Source organism: Miniopterus natalensis, chromosome 5 (genome assembly GCF_054644295.1).
Source record: "Miniopterus natalensis isolate mMinNat1 chromosome 5, mMinNat1.hap1, whole genome shotgun sequence".
NCBI lineage: Eukaryota > Metazoa > Chordata > Mammalia > Chiroptera > Miniopteridae > Miniopterus > Miniopterus natalensis.
The window spans coordinates 36,022,240-36,046,089 of NC_142085.1; the positions used below are offsets into that span (position 1 = coordinate 36,022,240).

The window sequence follows — 23,850 nt, forward strand, 5'->3', positions numbered from 1 at the left end:
ATTTTTTAAATGGATTGTTTGTTTTTTTGGTGTTGGGTTGTGTTCTTCATAAATTTTGGATATTAACCCCTTATCAGATGTATCATTGGTGAATATGTTCTCCCATTCAGTGGGTTGTCTTTTCATTTTGTTGATGGTTTGGAAGACATATTTTTAGAGTACTTACAGAGTTTCCTCATACTATTGCTACATCAAGCAGTTCTTAGTATTTACAATCGCAAGGTAGATTTAGTTCTTCTAGTTATAAAAGTGAGAAGAAATTAAATTAAATCACTCAGTGTTTTCTATAGGAGCTATTTCAGAATGGATTTGTCAGAGAATTAACATTTTATTTTATTTTTTCCATTGCCATTTATCCCCTCTATGCCCTCTTCCACTTCCAGAAACTTAACATTTTAGTGTTCTAATGTTTGCCTGTCTTACTGATGGTTGGTAAAGAAAAATTGTTCCTGAAGTCCATAAGTGTGTTTTAGTTTATTTTTCTAAACCTTGTGAAATTACTGTTACCACAGGAGTTGGAAAATGTTATTAAATAATATATGGTTGACTCTGAGGTTTACACACATCAATCCTAGGTTACCTGGTTCAGAATTAATTTTGTGAAAAAGATTTGTTGATTCTATTACACTTGCTTTACAAAAAATACTCAAGTGGCTAGAGGAGTCAAGAACAATATTTACTCTATGACCTTCATTAAAAGTTAAAAACAAAATTATGCCCTGTTGAAAAATTGCTTCCTGAAAGCTTTTCTAGTTATTAAAAACATTCTGTTTTTACATCTCAGTAAGTAATGAGCTTATCTTTGTCAAATGATGCTTCATATTCCCACTTCCCATGAAGTGGATTCCATTTGCCTTATATTGAGTCACATGAGACACGTCATCAGCCCTTACTTTAACCCAAGAAAATTCAGAGCTATGTTCCGTAACAAAATCAAGAGGAGCCAGGACCTGGGTGCTGCTGAAAAGTATCCTTGTACTAAGGTTCCCATCTGAAGGGCTTTCAGGTAAAAGTGGATCTCCATTTGTTTTCATTAAAAAAATCTGATGGATAGTGTATACTTGCTGTGATAGAGCTGGAGTATGCTAACTAAAGTGTCAGGTTTCTCTGCTTTTTGTTGCAATAACACTAGCTCTTTTATAGTGGGCAGGACTATAAAATTAATTTGTCAACTTAATACCTGTTTTGTGCCAGCCTCTGTTCTGGACTTCTAGATCCATAGCAGTAAATAAAACAAAGTCCCTGGATTGAAGACACTTGTATTCTAAATAAGTAAAATATATAAGGATGTTAGTGTGAAGTACTGTAGGAAAAACAAATTAAGGAAGGGTGTTAGGGTGTGCTTGTTTTGGGTGGATGGATGGGGGATAATTTGTGAAGGGTCTTGTGGGCCACTGTAGGAGTTAGGCTTTTATGTGAATGAGATGGGAAGCATTTGGAGAGTGTTGAACAGAGGTGTGATATGACTTAAGTTATAAGGAATCAAATAGACTCCTGTACTGAGAACTGGCTGTGTAGGTGAGGAAGCAGGAGAACCAGTCAAAAACTACTGTATTGATCCTGGAGAGAGATGATGTGGAATTGGTTGCATTGGTAAGATCTAGTAAGATTCTGGATATAACTGAAGATAGAGCAACAGAATTTGCTGAAGGATTTCATATAGCATGTGAGAGAAAGAGGAAGGTTGAGGATTAATTACTTCAGAGTTATTGATGTGCAGTATTAAGGATGAAGTTCTAGTTTATACTTACTTGTAATTGAGCCATTAACGAATTTAAATCCAAATTAAGACGTTATAAACAAGAAATAAACATTTTTATGTTTATAAAAGAAGTAGTAAGAGAGTTTTCATGAAGCGTTTACTTTGAAACTAAGTTTATTTCTAATGCGATTAAAAAAATAGGTTAGGACAACATAGTATTATACAAGCAGGCCTTTTCATGCAAGGGCTCACCCCACGGAGCAGGATTCACTTTAGCAGGGCTCTGGTGCCTGCCAAGTTCACCCTTTGGGTGTGTTTGATGAGCTGAATTGAACTTCATACCACCAACTGTGAGAAGAAAATTCAGTTCATCTTCTGTTCCTGTTTTGAAAAGTGATACTGTCAGCAAATTACTCCAAATATATACAATCTGAATTATGAGAAATGGTTATATGATTTTGTTACATTTTCAGAGAAGAAATCATAAACTGTATTTTTTTGATATGTTTTTGTATGATACATGTGTGCACATATATGCACACACAATCCAAGTTAGTAGAGTTTAAAAAACTTAGTGTTACAAATTACATGAGAACTTAATTGAATATTCTAGATTTGATTGGCTCATTAATGAAAGAATGATAGAGATTAGAATGGAACAATACCTTCTACCCTTTCTTTTTAATTCATATGTCTCATATATGCTTCCTAATCATAGCATTTAAGATTTTTCCCCCCTCACTTTAATGAGTTGAGCTCTTACCTCAGGAGAACTCTGTGGCCTGATTCTCCTTTGAGGTCATCTCTTTAAAATGACCTTGCTGATTGTAGATGAAAATCTTCAGCATCTATGTTGGGACATATTAAGAGAGTTAAAATTCCAGAGATGCCAGAGATGCCACAGATGTATTTAAAAGATTAAGGATTGTTCAGACTGCCTATCACCTTGATTAACTATAGTGTACCATCTAGATTGTGGTTTTGCTCACATGCATATATTTTAATCTCTGAAAAGTCTGAGTAACTGGCCCAAGGCCTCAATTTATGCTGCAGAGTGTTGCAATTTAAGCAGAGTGAGGCCATTTTACAAAAGCAGGATCCTTCTGGAGAAAAGGCCTTTTGGTTTGAAGACCAGCTTGGTTTCTTGAAATTTGAGTTATTTTCATTAACAACTTATTGGGAGACCAGCATTGATTGTTGGTGGAGAAGATGAATTAAAGTCTACAGTCTTTTACAAACTTCTTTTTTGAAAGACCAACTAACTTAATGAGTAACTTTTAAATCTAGCACTAATTACAAAGCTAGGTAAGTTCTGGAGTTAGTCATTGGACAATAAATAAGATTAGTCACAGTATATGGAAAATTTAAATTACCTGGAATAATACCTTGCTATTCTGTTTTTTTAGCATCTGTAAAAGAAATTATTTTTATTTTTTTAAAAATATATCTTTGTTAATTTCAGACAGAGGAAGGGAGAGGGAGAGAGAGAAAGAGAAATATCAATGATGAGAGCCATTGATTGGCTGCCTCCTGCACGCCTCCTACTGGGGATTGAGCCTACGTCCCAGTGTATGCCCTGACTGGGAGCCGAACCTTAATCTCCTGGATCATAGATCAGTGCTCGACTGCTGAGCCACATTGGCTGGGCTGTAAAAGAAATTTTGAGCTTCTGAAGTGCACTAGTATCTTTAGACTAAAGAATAGAGAGCTTTCTCTAGAATGGTCTACATTTTGGCCAGGTTATCTTAGTATAGATTGTCTACATATATTATTTGAATTATGTCTAAATTCATATCTGCCTTTTTTTAAAAATTTTTTTAAAATTTATTTTTCATATCTGCTTTTGTGGTAATAGTTTATGGAGGAGTTTATATCTGAAATACAGTTTATTATTTCTTCTCTGAAAATGCAACAAAATCATATGACCAATTCTCACAATTCAGATTGTATATATTTGGAGTAATTTGCTGATAGTATCACTTTTCAAATAATCTTATAAAATATTTTTAATATTTAACAACTGTATAATAAACTTATTAATAAAATATAGGCTTTTAGTTTTACCCTCCTTTTTGTTAGCAAATTAATCTTAACTATACCAGTTCAGTTGAAGATATCCTATTTCTAAGGCTATTTCTAAGAGTTAAGTAGTAATGACCTAGCTTTAAACATCAGTCAATACATTGAGCTTTCTAAGGTTATATTTGAAACTATAATACTATAACCTTTGTAAAAAATGGTCAGTCATCAGGACCATGGCTGTGATCAACTGGACCTATAACTATTGAAATCAGAAAGAGTGTCATAGCTGGCCTAGACATTTTTCTTTTTTGATGTCTTGTACTGAAAAACATTAGAACTCTGTATTTTCTCATCAGTATCTAAACCTAAAGCAGTGGCTGGCATATAGTAGGTGCTTAGTAAATATTCATTGAAAAATGAGTGAATATCAAAATTATTTCTTAATTAAATTGAGATAGTCAGTTTTTAGATCTTATTATCTTGAGATGTTTTCTTATTTTCTTTCTTTGTCGTGAGTTTGAACTTAGTGATAGGTATTGTCTCCCTATTGTTTTTTGGTTCTTTTAAAATATATCTTTACTGATTTCAGAGAGAAGAAGGGAGAGGGAGAGAGAGATAGAAACATCAATGATGAGAGAGTGGTCGCTGATTAGCTGCCTCCTGCATGCCCCCCACTAGGGATTGAGCCCGCAACCCAGGCATGTGCCCTGACTGGGAATCGAACAGTGATCTCCTGGATCCTAGGTCAATGCGCAACTGCTGAGCCATGCCCAGCTGGGCTTCCTATTGTTAATGAATGTTTATTGTTGATATAACCAAGATATTCACAATAAAGTTTAATACTAATTTTAAAAAAAAATTGATTTGAGAGAGAGAGAGGAACATCGGTTTGTTATTCCACTTATTTATCATTCTTTGGTTGATTCTTGTATGTGCCCTGATTGGGGATTAAACCCTCAACCTTGGCATATTGGGACGATGTTTAAGTAACTGAGCTATCTGGCTACGGCCAATACTAATGTTTGATGAATGCATAGTACAATATTATAGCAATTCAATAATTCTTAATTATATCATACTTTGTACAACTATAGCTGAACCAGGTTAACTTGGAAATATTTTCTAGAAAGGTATTTTAAAAGGTAACTTAGTGACTAATGGAAATCCTGCTGGAATGTTTTAGAGAATGTTGGTGCACAAATAAGTTTTTTTGGAACTGAAATGCTGAATGAAAGATTGTACTAGGTACACACAAAACAGACCAGCAATGGCCAGCTGTCACCTGGTGCCCAGTTTTCTTACAGTGTCTGGACACCAGAGAAGTAATAGCCTTCAGGACACACTGATACAGATGAGAGAAAGTTGCCAGTTTAAAGCTTGTGTGCCAATGGTGCACATAACATTCTTTTGATCAGCAATGCTAGGGCCTGGCCAGATGAAAGAGTAGTCCTTTTAGAAGGCAAATTTGATACACTGGCACCACTCCCTTACCCCCAACTAGAATTTAAGATCCTGGAGGGCAGGGATTTTTGCCAATTTTGTTTACTGCTCTATTCCAAGTGAGTGTTTTCCTATTCTAAAGATCCATGAGGCCAGACCGTGTCTCTTTTTGCCTGCTATTATTTCCCTAGCACCTAGAAGTATGTGGTCCATAGTAGGTGGCTAACTAAATAAGCTAACAGAATGAATGACTGTGAAAGGCAGTCTTAAGAGTTGTTCTTACTTTGTTGCTTTTTCGTATCCTTGTTGGTACCTTATTCTAGCTCTTTCAGACCAGCTGTAAATTACTTTTAGCTAGTGTTCAATTTCTAATGCCCTAGCTAATAAAATATAAGGCATTATAATTATCATAGCTACAATTTTTAAAGGGTAATCTTTGAAGGTAATGGTAATATAACAGGTGATAGCTCTTATTTTGTGGTATGTGTCTACTCATGGCACATGGTCATTACTGGGATCATCCTCGGAGTTGCAGAGAAAAAAGAATATGGTGTGTATGTATCTGTCACTCTAGCTTCCTCAAGAGCCTCTTGGTGATATGCCTCTTACCTTTCAACAAGAATAAATGAAAGGTTAGCAGAGTACCTCTGAAAGGCTACAGATTGCCTTTTATAGATTACTTAATGCTTCTGTAGATTACGTTAGGGCTTACTGTAAAAATGCCAGTTGTCAAATAAGTACTAAAAATGATAATTTTCAGTTGATCATAGGGTATTGTAGAGCATTCACTCTCTTTTCCAGAATAACTTTTAAGGAATTTCAAATTTGCTTAACTGATTCCAGTGCCTCTTACAGTTTGTGGTTTTTTTTTTTTACTTTGTATTTCTGCAGTGCATAGGTAGTCAGCCTTTAATGTGTGTAAGTACAGTAGCGCTGGGAATTGAGACTGTCTTAAAAATTCCCTTTACAATATCTTTTTCAGTACTCTTTATATGGAAACATGATTATAGTAAGTGTGAATCTTAGGGTAAGGTAAGTTCAGATAAGAATCTAGGCCAGGTTCACCTGGTCCCAGAGCAGTAGATGTCTTTGGTGACAGCACTCAATGTGGCTGTCTCTGGGGTCAGACTGTTCCAGTTTGGACTGGTAGTTTGCCTAAATATAGAATTCTAAGCTGGAAATCATTTTCCTTCAGAATCTAAAAGGCGTTATGTTGATTTCCTGCTTTTAGGGTTGCTGAAGACATTTTGCTTCATGACCCTTTGGATATGACCTGTGTTTCTGTCCTGTGTTTGCTTTTTTTTTTTTCCTCTCTTATTTCTTCTCTTTATTTCTGGTGTTCTGAAATGGTGTCTCTTTATGTTTCTTTTTTTTTCAGTTATTGTGTTGAGGAGTTAATGGGTATTTTTGGCTAGATTCTAGAAAATCATGCCGTTCAGTGCAAGTGAATTTTCTTCGGGCATTTCAAAGCTTTCTCTCCTTTTTAAAGGGTAGAAGATGGGATGTCTGCTCTTTCTGGTATTTTGATGCTGAATCTTTTTACTTGTCTCATTTTCATATCTTTTTTCTTCTACTTTTTCTAGCCCCCCTCCCTAGTTTTTACCTCTTTTTTTCTTGACTTTCTGAAAAATTACCTCAACTTTATTTTCTATACTTTCTAGTGAGTATTACATTTCTGCTATTATGTTGTTAAAGGAAATTTAGTCGGACATTTGTTAAAATGACCAGGAAGACTTTATTCAGGACTACTGCAGTAGGAGTGTATGGGCGTTTTAGTCTGCTTGGGCTGCCATAACCAAATAGCAAACACTGGGTGGCTTAAACAGCAGAAATGTATTTACTCACAGACCTAAGGGCTGGAAGTAGAGATCAGGGTGCCAGCATGGTTGGGTGCTGGTGAGGACTCTCTGGTTTTCAGATGGCCACCACCTTGCTCTAAGCTCACATGGCCTTTCCTTAGTGTGCGTATGTGTGTCAGTGTGTGTGTGGGGGGGGGGGAGAAAAGGGTGAAGGGGGAGAGAGAGAGATCTGCTTTTTGTATGGCCACCAGTCCTATTGGATTAGGATTTCACCTTTATTACATCATTTAACCTCAGTTATCTCCTAAAAGCCCTGTCCCCCTATAACATCACATTGGGGGTTAGGGCGTCAACATGTGAATTTTGGGGGGGGAGGTGTGTTACAATTCAACCCATAGCAAACACATATATTCAATCTGTAACAGGGTTATTACAGTGGTGAAAGACCATGTTCAAATTCAAATACAGCAAAGACAGCTGGGGGATTTATCGCCAGTGAGAGAGTTAAGTGGGTCAGTGGATACAATTAATGAAGAGGAAACAGCAAGCGTAGAGCATTCTTGCCGAATGCAGGTCAGAGGTAGGGGGTGAAGAACTTGATCGATAGCAAGGCTAGGGGGGTTTCTCTACACTGGCTAGTCCAGCCCAGCAAGGAGAGGGCAGGCATGGAAGGCCCAGCAGAGGCCTAATCAGGAACGTTCAGAGGAGCCTAACTAAAGTTGGTCAAGGAGAGAGTTTTTGTTAGCCTGTGGCAATTTTTGGATGCGTGCCCTTAGTTGTTTCTGGTGTTTCTCACTCCAGAGGCCCTGTTTTCTCCATAGAATAACCTCTAGGCATCTCTTGGGGTGGTGTGGGACTGGGAGTCATTTGCCCAGCAATGTGGAGTGTGTGTGTGGTTGGTGTTAGGAAATCTCTTAAACTGCTTTCACTTAGTCTTTCTTATGTTAGATTCCCTCTTTTCACCTGTGGTTCTATAAGTATCTTTGTACTGTAGTTCTTGTGTCTTTTGAGATTCAGTGGTATAATTGGGGTGGTTTTTTATCTTTCCCCATTCCTGGGGATTCCACTCTCTTGGGTTTGTTGTCATTTGCCATTCAACCATTTGCTTTCCAACTTTCAGAATGTTTTGTTTTCTCTTTGGCTCTCCCCATCCTTGTGGACTGATGTCTTTTAAAGGAATTTCTTTAGTGTAGACTTAGGGTTTGAAGAAGAATATTAGATGTGTGCCTTTAAATCAGTTATCTTAACTGGGAAGCTGCAAGCAAATGGTTCATAACAGGAAAGCAATTTGAATAGTTTAAGGGAATTTGCCTTTTTTCTTTTGGACTTTGGGGGCTTTGCTTGCTGTGATCCCCCCCCTGCAGATACTTAATTATTCCTAAATGATCCTTCATGACTATTCTGTAATTTCCCTTTGTATTTAAAACTATCACAAGACCATGTTTTTGAACTTTACTGGTGGCTTCAAACAAGAGATGGGAGAATATAAGGGGAAGAGGTGTGACTAGCATCTATTGGGTGTCATTAAAACGGTGATCTCAATTTTATGTCACTTAATCCTCATAGCAATTCTGTAAGGTAAGTGATATTATCACACATGGGTAAGGATAAAGATAATGATCAGAGAGATTAAGTAACTTGCTTAAGAGCTTGTCAGACAGTGGTGGAGCTTAGTTTCAAGCCTAAGTTTTAAGACCTTTCAACTCTTTCTAGTCTACCATCTCCTTTTACTCTTCCCCAACTGCGAACAGTTTATTCATGCACTCAGTGCATATTGAGTTGCCTCCTTTGTTCTGGGCCTTGGGACATTGAGAGGACTGGCCTGATGGTACAGGACTGACATGATGAGATTTACCTTTCAATAAGATTTCTGGTCCTCTGTGCATATTGGTAAGAGTAGCAGTAGGCAGCGAAGTTAATTACAGAAGTCCTAATAAAGGACTTGGTTTTGACTAGGATCTCTGAGAGGATATGGAGAAGTGGGTGGATTTAAGATTCGTATTGGAGACAAAGCCAACAATATTTGGTGGTGGTGGTGGTGGGTGCATTTGGAAGGAACTAGAAGAATTGAGGATGATTCCAGGTTTGATTTGAACTGAGTGTTGTTGATGCCTTTACTGATATGAGAAAGAACAGGGTGGGGTGGTGAACAGAGTAATAATAACAATGTTATATCTATTAGTTATATCCACTAGGAGGTGACCAGTAGGCAAGTAAAAATCTGGGAACTTGGTGGTGTTCTGGGTTGGAGAAAAAAATTGGGCATTAGTCACATATATATGATATTTAAAGCCACAGAACTAGATATGATTTCCAGGGAAAGTGTGTAGTGTTGTAATGTAAGTCTGAAGCAGTGTTGCTGATTCACTTCTATAGAGAATCCTCATTTAATTTTTTCACTCAGAATTACACTTAAACCTAATAGCATTTGCTGCATGGGGAAAGCAAATCCCATTGTGTAACCATGGCATGGGAGACACTAACCAACAAGCTAATTGAAAAAGTAGATCAGAATTCACAATGTGCAAAAACTGGAAACAATCCAAATGTCTGTCAACAGGACAAGAAGTAACCAGTTGTGGTATAGTCATTCAGTAGGCTGGTATACACACCAACGTGGTTGAATATTAGAAACCTTCTTTTGAATGAAGAAAGCAAAACACAAAAACATATATCCTATATGATTTAACTTATATAATGTTTAAAAAAAGGCAAAAACTAATTTATGATGGTAGAAACCAAACCAGTAGATATATGAATTTCCTAGAGAACTAATAAAGAACACAGAATCCAAGGCTCATGGAAGTAGGAGATGTCTGGGGAATAGGGATTGACCAGAAGAAGCACGAGGGAACTTTCTGGGGTGGTGGAAATGTTCTGTATGTTGATTGGGTGTTTGTTAAATGGGTATATCCATTTGTCAAGACTCATCAACTTTTGTATACACAGGATTTGTATATTTTACGTATATAAGATCAACGTCAGTGAAAAAATAAGTGACCAACAGAAACAGTATGCTGAGTGGTTTGTGAAGATGCGTATAGGGGCACTTGGGTGAGGCATCTCTGTAGTCTCAGATTGTCACAGAAAGCTTCCAGAGGAAGTAATCTCTCTCATTTCTCATATTTATCCCTTCAGGTCTAAAAATGACTTGTTCAATTCTTAGCTGACTCCACACAATAACATTTCTTCCTAGGATGACGGTTTAATTTTTTGTGCAATGCAGAATCCTTTAGGTAGTAGACGGGAGTGCTGTTACAAATCACACTGGCACGAGAGGTAGGGCCCAGGCCGCTGCTCCGAGTGCGGCCCGGTGGCGCGGTGGCAGCTGGAGGAAGGCAGCGGCGAGGCAGGTGCCGCCGGCGGGCAGGGCGGCCTCCGCTTGCTGCTCCCTGAAGGTGGGCAGAGGGGAGGCGGGCGCGGCAACACGGGGTGGACACCGCCTGCGGGAGGGGGAGACGTGTGTCTATAAATTGCAGCTTGCGTGCTCATTTTAAAAGAAGATACGTTGTTTGATCTTCATTTGCAGACTTACTCCTGTCGCTTTCCTTGTTCCCTCGCAACAGGACCAGCGGGAGCGCCCTCAGACATGGAGGATGGCAAGCCCGTGTGGGCGCCGCACCCCACCGACGGGTTTCAGATGGGCAGCATCGTGGATATCGGCCCCGACAGCCTAACAATTGAGCCCGTGGGCCAGAAAGGCAAGGTGAGTGTCCAGGCCCATTGCAGGGTTTGATCTCGCTTTATTGAGGTGTCTTCCTTAGCAATGAAGAGGATATTCCTAGTGCAGTATATAAGGTAAAACAGTTTTCTGGTAAGTGACTCTCAGTTTTCTGTTGAGTTATGTGATTAAAGCAGAAGTACATACCCTAGGGAAAAAATGGTGCTCTACGATCAAATCAGACAAATTGAGTGAGCCCTTTGGGTATCACATTTTAAAGGAAAAAAGCATGATAAAATATAACATTCTTCTTCTTTATACATATTACTAAGGTCACTATATGATGTATGCAACATGCTACAAAGCAAAGATATGAAAAGTGAATGGAATTATGTTACCAAATTTTGCTTTTTGTTTTAGTTCCCAGATAATTCTTTTAAGCTTTTTATTAAATTTAGTAACGTGGGATTGGAGTAAATTTATTTCTAATAAGTAAAGATACTTAAACCTTAAACATACCAATCTATTACTATCTTTGCTATAATGATAGATTTTAAAACATGAAAACATACTTTAATTTTGTTTACATGCTATCTGTTTCCTTTTATGTTTAGACATAGACCAGACAGTATTACAGAATGGGGGTTTGGGGAAAAAGTGACCTGGAGTCTCTTTCAGTCTTTTAGGGTCTCTGTGGAAGATCTTCATAATTTTCAGTTTAATTAATATTCCTGTTAAATAGGTCTTCTGACTGAATTAAATTTGTCTATGTCATTTCTGTTTACTTTGGACCTGTGAATGTTCATGATAATTTATATTCTGCTGATACAGGGTTAAACTAGTGCCTTATGACTGCCATCCTTCTGGGAACCTTAGAAAAACAAGGTGGATCCCTCATGAGTCTTTTCACAGAGAAACCGATTCTGTTACTGTAAACAACCCGAGAACCTAAACGTATAATATATAATTTGGCCAGTTAGAGGAGGCCAGTTCAAGATACCCTCAGGGAAGCAAAGACAAAGCATTTCTAAGTTTTCTCTCTTATTAACAAGCACCTATTTGTACTTACAGTGCAGTACATATTAAAAAAGTGAGAGTTAAAAATTAGCTCATTTATTTTTATTTATTTGAACTTGTAGGGGAGGAAAAATTTCCTCCATTAATTTGGGTCTCTGACTGGGCCTAAAAATTAAACTGACATAACACAGATTTACCGTAGAAAAGCAGACAATTTTTATTAAATTTTCACTTTCACATTGGAGCCTTCAAAGAGAATGAAGAACTAAAGAAGTGCCCACAGTGGAAAGATTTTATAACTTTTAGACAATGAAACAATTTGTGAAGACTTGATAAGGTAGAGGGGCTTCGGATAGGGACAGTAAATCGGGGAGAAGCGCTTAGGAAGGTAACAGTATGACAAGGTTGGTTTGTACATATTTCTCTTGACCTCAGTTCCTTTCTCTGGTGATAAGAATGTCTGCCTTCCTTCTGGTGTAGGGAGGGCGCCTTTCACATGGGAGTTACATGTCCTGCTTTCAGGAATAAAAAGGAGGGTCAGAGTGCCCTTCTTGCGCCTGCTATTTCTCACGTGCCTTTAACTCAAAAGAATCAATATGCCAAAGTAGCATATTTTGGGGTGACAGAAATTTAGTGAGCCTTTTATTATCCTTCAGTCTTTTTCCCTCCATTTTTGTTTAATGTATTTTAAAAGGACAGTAGATCAGAAGGCCAAAATGAAATGAAAAGTATACATGCTAGGTATATTCTGTCAATCCATAGGTGACAACAGTTTAGTTCAAGCATAGAAGAAATTTGATTTATGGGTATATGCTTTTTCACATTTTCAATATTTTAGGTGCTTCCAACTGTGCCTTATGAAAATTAATCGGGTACACACAGAGAACCAGTAAAAATACTTAAAATGTAAATTGTAAAGCCATAAAAACTGTGGATCTGTAGATATTCTATGAACCAAAGTTGAAGCTTCTTTTCACAAGCATTTTTTGAAGGTTAACAAATTCCTGTAATTACTTTTAATCTTAATTTTACCCCTACTTTGTGATTGGGTTCTTAATAAATTGTAAAGTATATAATTATAACCATATGGTTAAAAAGACCCGTAAGAGGAACAGTCTTTCACCTAGATAATTCCTGTTCTGGAGATCATAAACTTTTAAATAGTAAGGAATTAAGTCCATAAAGTGATGGACAAGTCAAGTAGATCTGTTTGCTGATACAATGCAAGCATAGAAGAGGGAATGATTTAATTTTAGTGGGAAACATGTCTTTGATGATAGCTATGGCTTTTAAAGATTTTCGATTGTGACCCATAGTAAGAGATTTTACATTGCATTAGGTATGTGTAGTGTGTGTGTATATTTATAAGAAATAGATTTTACATGTCGACAAGTATGTGTTATTGTGTGTGCCTGTGTATATTCATGTATGAAATTGATTTGGTCAAATGAAACATCCTTACTGCATGTGGTACGTTCTCATATTTTCTAATGCCTTTTATTCTGTTAAAAACGCTGTCTTGCACCTCTAAATTTATTTTATGTTCCATATTTGCAGCAGACTGGCCTTCATGCTAGAACCCTAGATATGTGGCATTTAGGAGTTGCTATTTTCTTTTCCCTGTCTACTTCACTAGCCTTACCTTTTGTCAACCAACAGTTGCCCCCTCATGCTCTTGCCATATCCTTAGCCTTGTGTCTTTTTTCTCTTGCCACGCGTTTATCAAGCCCCACATGAAGCAGGCGATGGTGGGTATTTTTTGTTGTTGGTCACAGGGCTCTTTTTGCCTGGAATGACACTCTCCATAGCCCTTTGCTTAGCAACTACTTATTTCTCAAGGCTCTGATTGAGGTCGCCTCCTTTATGGAAGTCTTCCACAGATACCGAATGCCCTCTCCTCCTTCGTGCAGTGAATTTGCTGTTGGTCACCCCTTCCCTCGGGGAGTGCTGTAAATGCGTAGCCTCCTGTGATACTTTATTGGAGATGCTTGTTTACATTTATCTCTCCCTCCCCGCTAGACTGTAATCTTCTCAAGTGCAGGGGTGATTTTATTGTTCCTTTTGTCACTGGAGCTTGATGTTCTCTGATGTGTGGTAGATGTTTATTGCTAGTGATCATTGTGTGCTTTGTTACATGATCTGCTCTTGGTTGGAGAAGAAGCCTCCCTCTGAGAGAAAACAATTGCCTTGTGCAGACTTTCTCATTGAGTAGGTGGGAAAGGGGAGAAGGTGGGGCTGGTGCGGGTTTAGAGATAAGGAAGGGGGGCTAGAAACTATCCTCTGGGGCTCATTGCTGGCCTTGCAGCCCGTCTCTTAACTTCCCGATTCTGAGAACTCTGTGTCCTTCACTTCTCCCCCATTTTCTGAACTCCTGGAGCTGCTTTTATTTCACATGGCTCCTGACAGGGTAGAACCAGCCCCTGGAGTCTGGGGAGGCCTTGCCCCCATTGCCACAGCTGTGTAGTTTCAATATTGTCATCTATTGTCTAAACCTTTCCACATTTGTAACATTAAGAACATGGGTACTGGGATCCAAATTATTAACTTCCAGAGTATTTGGGGCATAACATTTTTCTAATTAGGATATGACTGAGTTGAGCTGGTACCAGCAGCCTGGATTTACTTTGTAAGCTACAGCAGTAGCCTTGTCTTATCCTCGTGTGTGTGTACACATATATGTATACATATATAAACCTACAAATATAAAATAAAATAATTGAACAATATTTTCCTTAGTTTTATTTGATATCAATGGAAACTTCACCTACAATAGTAATTGTAATTGCTTGAGAAGTATAAATTTATAGATTACTGTTAGAATGGCATGGATAAAATGTAATTCTCTTTATGTGTCATTTGAGATAATTTCTTTTCTCTTACAAGATAATATCTTAATTCTTGAATTTCTACCATAACATTTAAGTGATATAACAAATACAAACTATTCATGCACACCTATAATTTTATGGACCAAATAGTTCTGGATATTCTTTATATTTGTAGCACATACTACAAGAATTTGTGTCTAATATGTTTTACTCAAATAATGGCATTAATTAAATAATAGTCTGTTCTGTTGGTATATCTGATTGATTGGGTGTTACTTTTTCCTTTTTAAAATCAAAATTGCTATAGTATATATAAACATTAAAGTTTTTATTTTTTAAGAAGTTGTTAATAGCATACCTATTTTTTAAGAAGTTGTTAATAGCATACCCATATAAGTTTAATATTGATATGCTTTATGTTTTGTTCTACTCTAGATATTAGAGCATAGGACTTTTTATTGATTTCCATTATTGATTTCATGGCCATGGTAATAGTAGATAAAGTTTGTGAGTAAAGTTGTTATTGTGTTTTTGGGTTAGTGACTTGTTGAATAGCAGGATCTTGTATTATATTTTAATGAAGAGCATATTGTTGCCATTGTTACGATGTATGCAACCAATTAGCTTCTTTATTTTTCTTACTATTTATAAACGTCTAGTTTAATGAACTCTTGTTTTGTTTGTTAGACATTTTTGGCTCTCATAAACCAAGTGTTTCCTGCAGAAGAGGACAGTAAAAAAGATGTGGAAGATAACTGTAAGTATCAAGTTAAAAATAGTTCTCAGCACAGAAAAGGAAACGGTTCCTCTGAAATAATAAATTAGTGTTTATATTACTAGGTACATGATACTGGTTCAGAAGAAATGTAGCCTTTTGGCATGAAGATTCGTGTGACTGGAGGAGTTTAAAAGCCCTAAATTTATTATTGTCTCACATTTGCACTTTGGTGAAAGAGCCTCTCAAATGTCTTTCTACTGTTATCTCAGTTGTGTAAATGTAGGGAATGGTAATAACTTACCTTGAAGTCTGAACTAAAGATCTCTTGTTAATGGTCTTGAAAGTTATTTTGAACCTCATCTAGAATCAGATGGTATTTATAGTAGTATATGTGGTTCATTAATTTGGAGGTTGAGTTAAGAGGACCCATTTAATGTTATTGTTTGAAGGAAACAAACATTTAAAAAAATTCTGTGTAATAAGTACTAATTGAAAACTTGATTCCAGAACATTATATTAAAATGAAACATTTTTTGACTTACAGCTATCTTAGTATGTTTGCTGGAAAACACTTTATTCAGTGAACAAGCCATGCTAATTCTTACATTTTCAAGATTAAGTAGTAATCGTATTTCATTTTTCATTTGACAATATTTAAGAGTCATGTCCATTTGTTACGGATTTCACTAAAGGTATATGGCATTAAACATTCTCCATTTAAAGAATAAAGATAAGAGAAAGGAATCTATTTTGTCCATGTTGGTTTTCTTTGGAGTTCACAAATGGGCATTGTGGAGTAGAGGAATGGGAGAGCTGAGGACTCAAGGGGGAGCCTGAGCTCAGATTCTGACTATGCTAGTAGGAAACTCTGTGCCTGTGGGCAATTTATCTCTCCTCTTTCAGCTTCTCATCTGTAAAATGGGAGTAATAATGTGTATATTGCATGTCAGGAGATGATATGTTTAAAATTTTTGGCACAGTTCTTAGCCTGTAATAGTCTCTCACTAAGTGGTAGCTGTTACTATTAGGTGTAAGAGATTGAGAAAAAAATGTGAACCTCCCTCCTGTTCATATTTTTATTGTCACTGGCAGGTATTTCACCCATTAGATATTTATTTAATTAACAGATAACCTGAGAAGGCTGGTGGTGAGTGTGGAAGGAGGTAAAGAAATGAGAGCGAGCAGTCACATGTCAGTAGGTTCTGTGATTAGCTCTTCCAGCGGAGCTGTGTTGTGGGATTAGGATTTCTTACTTAAGGAAGCAGAGCGAATACCCCACAAGCAGGTAGTTCAGAGGAAGGTGAGAGATCTGGGAGTGGTTCAGCGCTGTGTTTTTGAATAAGAAAAGGCAACATGTAGGCCAGGCTCCTGGGGGACAGGGTGAAAAAGGAGCAGGGATATGGAAAGGCAGATGACCAAAAAACCATCCTACATACACCTCTGTTGCCTACCTTCTCCAAATCTTTTTTTCAAGTATTTTTATTTTTCAATTGTTGACACTATTATGGATGTCCCCCATTTTCCCCTCCTGTGCGACCTCCACCCTGTGCTCCCCACCTCGCTTCACCACGCTGTTGTCTGTGTCCACGGGCTACGCATGTATGTCCTTTGGCTGATCTCTTCACCTTCTTCTATCCAGTCACCCCCACCCCCTCCTCTCTGACATTTGTCAGCCTATTCCATGTATCCACACCTGTGGTTTTATTTTGTTTGTCAGTTTATTTTTTTCATTAGATTCCACATATTAATGAGATCATGTGGTATATTTCTTTCTCTGACTGGCTTATTTTGCTTGGCATAATAATCTCCCGGTCCATCCATGCTGTTGCAAAGGGTAAGAATACCTTCTTTTTTATAGCTGCATAGTATTCTGTTGTGTAAATGTACCAAGCTTTTTAATCTACTCTTCTGCTGATGGGCACTTGGGCTGTTTCCAGATTTTTGGCTATTGTAAATAACGCTGCTATGAACATAAGGGTGCATATATTCTTTCTGATTGGCGTTTTGGGATTCTTAGGATATATTCCCAGAAGTGGGGTCCCTGGGTCCATATCTTTTCTCAGTTCAAAGGAAAGCTATCAGTAAAAGTGTTAGGAGGCTCCACCCACTTCTTACTCTGTTTTATTCTGCCTTAAGTGGCATTGGAAAACAGTGAGCCCTGTCCCTTTGGCAAGTGAATTGGCTGCACTGTATGAGTGTAGAGACATGGACAGTCTTTGCGATAGGTGTAGCAAGAGGCTCCTGTTTGACAGAATTGGTTAGGTGTTGAATTGTACGTTAGGCATAATTCAGTGTAGGCGTGTATACAACTTCAATGAGGAGTCAAGCAAACAAGCAAGTGAATCAGGCAGGGTTCTGTTCTCAAAGATCTGGTTTAGTGGCCAAAACCAGATACACAAAATTATAACCACAATTAATTTTGGTACTCTGTGGTCAACACCATAAAGAAAGTACAAAGAAGAAAGTAATTTTAGTGGTCGTGGTAGTGGTAAGAATGGGTAAATACTTGTGAGATAATCTTTGAACTGACCTTAATGGATTGGTAGATTTTTGACGCATAGAGATGTAGAGGTGGAGTCGAATGTGTGAATGATATTTGGGTTTAATAAGTAGTTTAGTCTGCCTGTAAGTTAGACCATATTGAAGCAGGTTGTGGAAAATTATTTGAAAAGGTCAGCTGAATGCAGCTTTAATACAGGCCTTGAATATCAGACTTGAATATGGACTTTGGTAGATGATGGAGAGCCACTGGTGTTTTTTGAGGAGGAGAAAGATTTAATTAGGATACTAGTTTAATTAGATTAATGTGGTGAGCAGTCTGGATTAGGGGGGAGAGAGGCTGAGACAGTAGATAATTAAGAGCTTGCTATGGTTACAAAAGAGGTAATGTGACCTAGACTGAGATTGGGGTGGTGGAAATGGAAAGAAAGGGGAGATATTTCAGAGATTTAGGTTATGCTAATTTTGAGTGCCTATCATGAATCTGGTACTGTGCTACCTACGCACTTTATTACATGGTATAAAGAATAGGAGACTGGTTTAGGGCAAGGAGGGAGAGGAAAGATGATTCTGAGTATTGACTGAGGTTTGTAGTCTGGTGGTGCTAATCAGAGAGACACAGTGGTTGGGAAGAAGAGTGGTTTTGTCTGCTCTGCATGTGGTAGAAATTTAGAAATGCAGTTCAGAGGATCGGAGGGCTGGGAGAGTAGATTAGGCTGGGAGGATATGTCAGAGCATGTGCGTGTGTGTGTGCATGTGTGTGTGTACATATGTATGTATAATCTGACATATTAGTAGAACAAACATCAGAAAAACAATATTTCTACCCTGATTCTGCTGTTAACTAGCTGCATATCCCAGGATAAGACATATACATACTTTCAATCTGTGGTTGGGAATTCAAGTATACATAGTGCTGACTTAAGTTATATCTGGATTTTCAATCGCAAGAACCCCTAATCCCAAGTTGTTCAAGGGTCAAGTGTACAATTTCTCCAGGGCTCTTACTTCATCATATTGGTTGTGAGGCATGGGCTGAATGATCTAATGGTCCCTTCCCATTCTAAAATTTTATCTTCTCTGTAAAATTCTAAGTGTCAGATTAAATTAGCGCCATCACTGTTGAGTCACAAGTGTATTAAAATCAGTGCTATCTACAGTTATACCTTCTTTCCACTTGAATTGTACTCAGCTTTTTAACCAGCCTTCATTAATGTGTACTCGCCGGGTACTCACTAGATGTACTCACCTGGTTGGAAATTTATTGTTTATAAATATCCCTATAACACATATGTAAACTGGATATATTTTTTTATTTTTTATTGATTTTAGAGAGAGGAAGTGGGGGAGAGAGAGAGACATCAATGTGAGAGAGAAACATTGATTGGTTGCCTCCCATACTCGCCCCAACTGAGATTGAACCCACAACCTGGGTATGTGCCCTGACTGGGAATGGAACCTGCCATCCTTTTGGTGTATGGGATGACACTCCAACCCACTTAGCCACACTGGCCTGGGCTAAACTGGATATATTTTAAATGGACCTTTTGGGTTTACATGTATCAGGATTTGGAAAGGATGGAATTAAATCTAACAGGTGAATTTTAACGTGGATCAAAGTGATTTAGATTAAGATAGTGTTTTTCTTATTTTTCACCTATCTAATGATTTGCACATTTTATGTCTCAGGTTCATTGATGTATTTAAATGAAGCCACACTTCTCCATAATATCAAAGTTCGATACAGTAAAGACAGAATTTATGTAAGTATTTTATCTATGGTTTAAATTTTTGTTGGGATAATTATTTTACATCCTATAATGTAAAATAATTTTGTCAAGCTTGGAATTTTCTACAGGAAATCATATTTGATGTGAACTTGTTGAATAGAATATGAGCTCCTTGAGGAGTAGGGTTTTTTTTTCTAACTTACTGCTGTAACTCCAGGATTTAGAATATGCATGATACATAGTAGGCACTTGGCAGATATTGTGGAATAAAATAATGAATTCAGAGCAGCATCTTATATCTTTCAGACTTAAAAATGTTCAATTTTTATTTTAACAAACACGAATTATTTTGGGTTTTGATTTCTTATTTTTGATGTATGTCTGTAGATCTGTTTAATTAATTCACTTTCCACATTGTTCTACAAAGAATTTAAGGCATCCGATAAGAAATATATTGAAATTAAAAACTTGGTTGCCAAAAAAATGTAAATTACAATAAAGGCAGTGCCTGAGGAAATAATCAAGAACACTGAAATGCCAACTATACAGCTTAAATAGTTGTAATATTTAATTAAATCCCAAAGAGATACCTTACCTTAAAAATCCATAATATTAAAAAATGAAAAAAAAAACAACAAAAAAACCCCAACAAAATTAAAAATGAAAGAATGCTTTTAATATAAATAGATTTGCACCAAATCATTCAGTTGAATGTTTTAATTATAAAAACTAGTATGTTTTAATTATAATTACTCATTAGGCACATTAGAGGTTTTATTCTACTATGACCTAGTTGTAGATTCCTTTGTAGGCTGGGGATAAATTACCCACTGTAGTTCTCCTGTTATAAAGATGGGACTCTTCATTATTTTTGAACGAAGAAAACACATGGCTTCTTTGACACCTCCTAGATCAAATGACAGTCTTAATCTTTTATAACACTATCAATTTGCTTAATTGTACTTACTTAATTCTGACTAAATTACCTTTAGTCTTTGCCATCTGTCCAAGTAGTGACAGCTGGGAAATAGAAATAATCTAGTCTTTTCCAAAAGAGTTTACTTGTACTTGCCATGTCTTGGTTCTACACAGCACAGTTTTGAATCTTCACTTTATTTTTTTCAACATCAGCTAAATAATGAGTATACTTAGGTTGATACATGTCAATTCTTGATTAGAAATATATTTAGAAGCAAATTTCAGTCAATCAGCAGACTACTGTTGAGCATCTGATGTGTGCTAAATGCTGTTTTAGGTATGAAAATAATACAGATTTTAACATTTGTTAAAGCAGTTTAACTTGTAATAAGTCAATAAAAGTTGACTTGATATAACCAGGAAACATCATCTTTCAAGTAGAATTGGCCAGTTTTTTCTTGTCTTGTATTACGTGGTGGTGGTGGACCAGTCTTACTTATTTGAGCAAATTTTGATTGAAATCTTTTTTTGAAGTTAGATTTTTTTATACCTTTACAGAACCATCATACTTCTTAAAAATTGAGGTACTTTATTTTTATTTGGGATGTTTATACAAAAACTTAATACCCAGGGGATTCTACTTGTTATTTTAATGTTTCCTGTGTTGCAGTGGTACTATTTGTGCTGACTGTGACCATTAATAATTGAAGGTTCACATTCAGTTTTAATTGTATTTAAAATTTGGTTGTCTTTTTTTCACATTGAGTCTAGTTGACTTATAAGCCTTTGCTAAATTGCATGGTTGATAAAAAAAATTATCTGTATGTGAAATCTAAGTTTTTGTTTCTCATGTATAATATCCATATCACTTTGGAGAATTTTAGGGCTATTCCTAGCGTTTTTGACCCTCTGTTCCTAAGATATGTATGCAGTTGTGCAAGTGACCTCTGTTAAATAGTGGCTGTTTGGCCTTATCAGCTCCTGTTTGGAGAACCAGTATTTCTAAAGTTAACCAAAGCCAAGATTGGTATCTTTTCCCCCTAGCCAATTATGCCTTTTAGTTATAAAGCCATTAAAAATTAGCAATATATAAATATAGTTTTTATTACTATAATATACGTAAGAGAAGGAAGCAATTTGGAATAAGAGTTTAAATTTGATATTTTTATATTTCTCATCAACCAGAGTTATCATCATTCTCTCTTACGCTTGAGTGTAATAATAGCTAACTCACTTTAACATTTTTGTTGGTTACTAAAATCTCTGTTACTTTCCTTTTGTCTACCATAGAATGAAAATTATTTGGAATTTCTTATTTGTTACCCCTCTCCAGGAAACATCTTTGGGAGCATTCACTGAATCTGAAATTAGTAGTCTGAGAGTTCAGGGTTTCCGCATCATTTCCCTTCCACATCTAGAAGGAGAAAAGAGAAAAATATGGTCCTGTGTGTCCTAGTTTGACCAGTAAACCACAACTAATTGCTAAACCACAACTCTCTCTCTACCCGCAAGGAATTTTATAAATCCTGTTGGTGCATTCTTTTGGTCTTTTAAAGCCACAGTTAAATTCCAAATTCAAAAGCAAGTTTAAGTTGTTCATTAAATATTTAGCCTAGCAGTATTCTTGATAATGGTTAGCATATGTTGTTTTGCAAATTCTGGGACCAAGCAGTCACCACAGAGCTAAATAAATTCTTGCCATTCGGTGATGGGAATAGGCCTAGAGGATCCTATGAGCTAAATTAAACTCTTCAGTAATAGGGCAAATAAAATAGTCTACAAAAAAAACTGACCACACTCAGGCTGTAGGAATAGAACTGGGAGAGTAGATTTCATAAATAGAGTTAACAGAAGAAGGTTGATTGAGCTAGAGGCTTAGAGACTCAGCTCTCTGTCTGTGATGACTTGTTGGTCATACCAAGAACCTGGAGAGCACATGGGAGGAGAATGTTTCCTATGGGGCAAAAGGAAGTTAAGAGAAATAATCCTGATTTTGGATGTGCTGAGTTTGAGATGAGTATGGGATGAGAAGATGTATTTATTAAGCATTAGAGAAATAGAGGTCCAGTAGAGATCAGGGAGTATTTAGGGGTAGAAATGCAGATTTGGGAGTCCTTGTTATATAGAGAATTGAAGGTATTTATTTGATGTATTTTCTTTCCTCTATTAGCCTTGTTTAGTTTTAAATGAAAATAGTAATTGGAAAATTTTGCTTTTATGCTTTTCCTATTTAGACGTATGTCGCCAACATTCTGATTGCAGTGAACCCATACTTTGACATACCTAAAATATATTCTTCAGAAACAATAAAGTCGTATCAGGGAAAATCTCTTGGGACAAAGCCACCTCATGTATTTGCAATTGGTAAGTCATTTAATTGCATCTTAATTTTTATATTTTCTTACATTGTATAAATTTACTCTGTTTTTAATGGATTAATAGAAGATATCATGAATTGAATATGTATTTTGGCAAGGCTGTATGCATTTTGAATGTATCACCATTGTTGGGAGCATATATTTTACACAGGGTGGGGATGAATACTTTTACAGCCAAATCATGGGGCAGTTGTGTATCATTATCTTTGTTAAATGCCAGTGTCCTCTTAAGTGTGTCCACCCAGTTAAAAATAGGATATAATAAAAGCTGACCTCATGGTTCTTTTTGACTTCTCAGCATGATCAGTTTTAGTTTAAAAGTGTCCTCCTTTATAGTTTTGAGGCCTAAGCCTTCTGCTGTTCCCCAGGTCACTTGTGAGCATGTTACTTGGGCTGGATATGAGCTGTAAGAGCAGATGTCTGCCAGGCCTTATTTTGCATCAGGGCTTTTAAAGGCCTGAAAATGGCGTATGTCCCATATCTCGGGGGAATCTGTGGGAAGACAGCAGTATCTGTCCTTGCCATTCTCAGGTTCTTTCTCGTCTTAAAGCACTCTAGCTCTGAGGAACAGAGAGATGAAGTTATTTGACCCATAGCTGGTAACTGCAAGTACTGAGATGTTAGCTAACCGCTTGGATCCAGACGTAATGAGCAGTTAGTTAACTGATGACATGTTTTGGTTCTGATTCTTAGTGCAGCTGTTTCTCTTTGAGCTTTCACTTCATGCCTGTGTTTTGGCCTAACCATGAACTTCCAGATCTGCCTGATTTGTGTTTACTGTGTACTGGTAGGTAGATTGAATATGTCAGCCAAGTCCAGTGCAACGGCAAATTGACTTTCGATTTTAAGATATTCTAATGGGCATTGGTATGTTCTCTATCAGCTATCAGAATGGTATAAAATCCTTAGAACCTGAATGTGAGCGAGTTCCTCACTGGAGAGAAGTTACATGTTTAAAATGTAAATAAACTGGCTTTTATTTTTAGTTGTTTACTGCTAAAAAAGAATTTACAATGACTCCACAAAAGTAGATGAAACAGATTGCTGAAAAATTGGTCAGAAGGATGAGTATACTCTTGCGTGTAAAAGCCATTTGTAAAAGCTTCCTTGGTAAAGGTAACACATTGTCTGAGGCGAG

At 36.9% G+C, this 23,850-nt stretch overlaps 1 protein-coding gene across 2 annotated transcripts in view; it reads left to right on the forward strand.

The window, feature by feature from the left end:
• The first annotated feature begins 10,531 nt into the window (after positions 1 to 10,531).
• MYO6 (myosin VI) overlaps positions 10,532 to 23,850 on the forward strand; it is a 75,735-nt gene continuing 62,416 nt past the window's right edge. For both annotated transcript variants that reach the window (XM_016207366.2, XM_087817479.1), the window contains exons 1-4: positions 10,532 to 10,669; positions 15,157 to 15,226; positions 19,376 to 19,449; positions 22,569 to 22,698. In XM_016207366.2, coding sequence (XP_016062852.2) covers positions 10,553 to 10,669; positions 15,157 to 15,226; positions 19,376 to 19,449; positions 22,569 to 22,698 — 391 coding nt within the window. In that variant the 5' untranslated portion in view covers positions 10,532 to 10,552. The remainder of the gene's footprint in view (positions 10,670 to 15,156; positions 15,227 to 19,375; positions 19,450 to 22,568; positions 22,699 to 23,850) is intronic.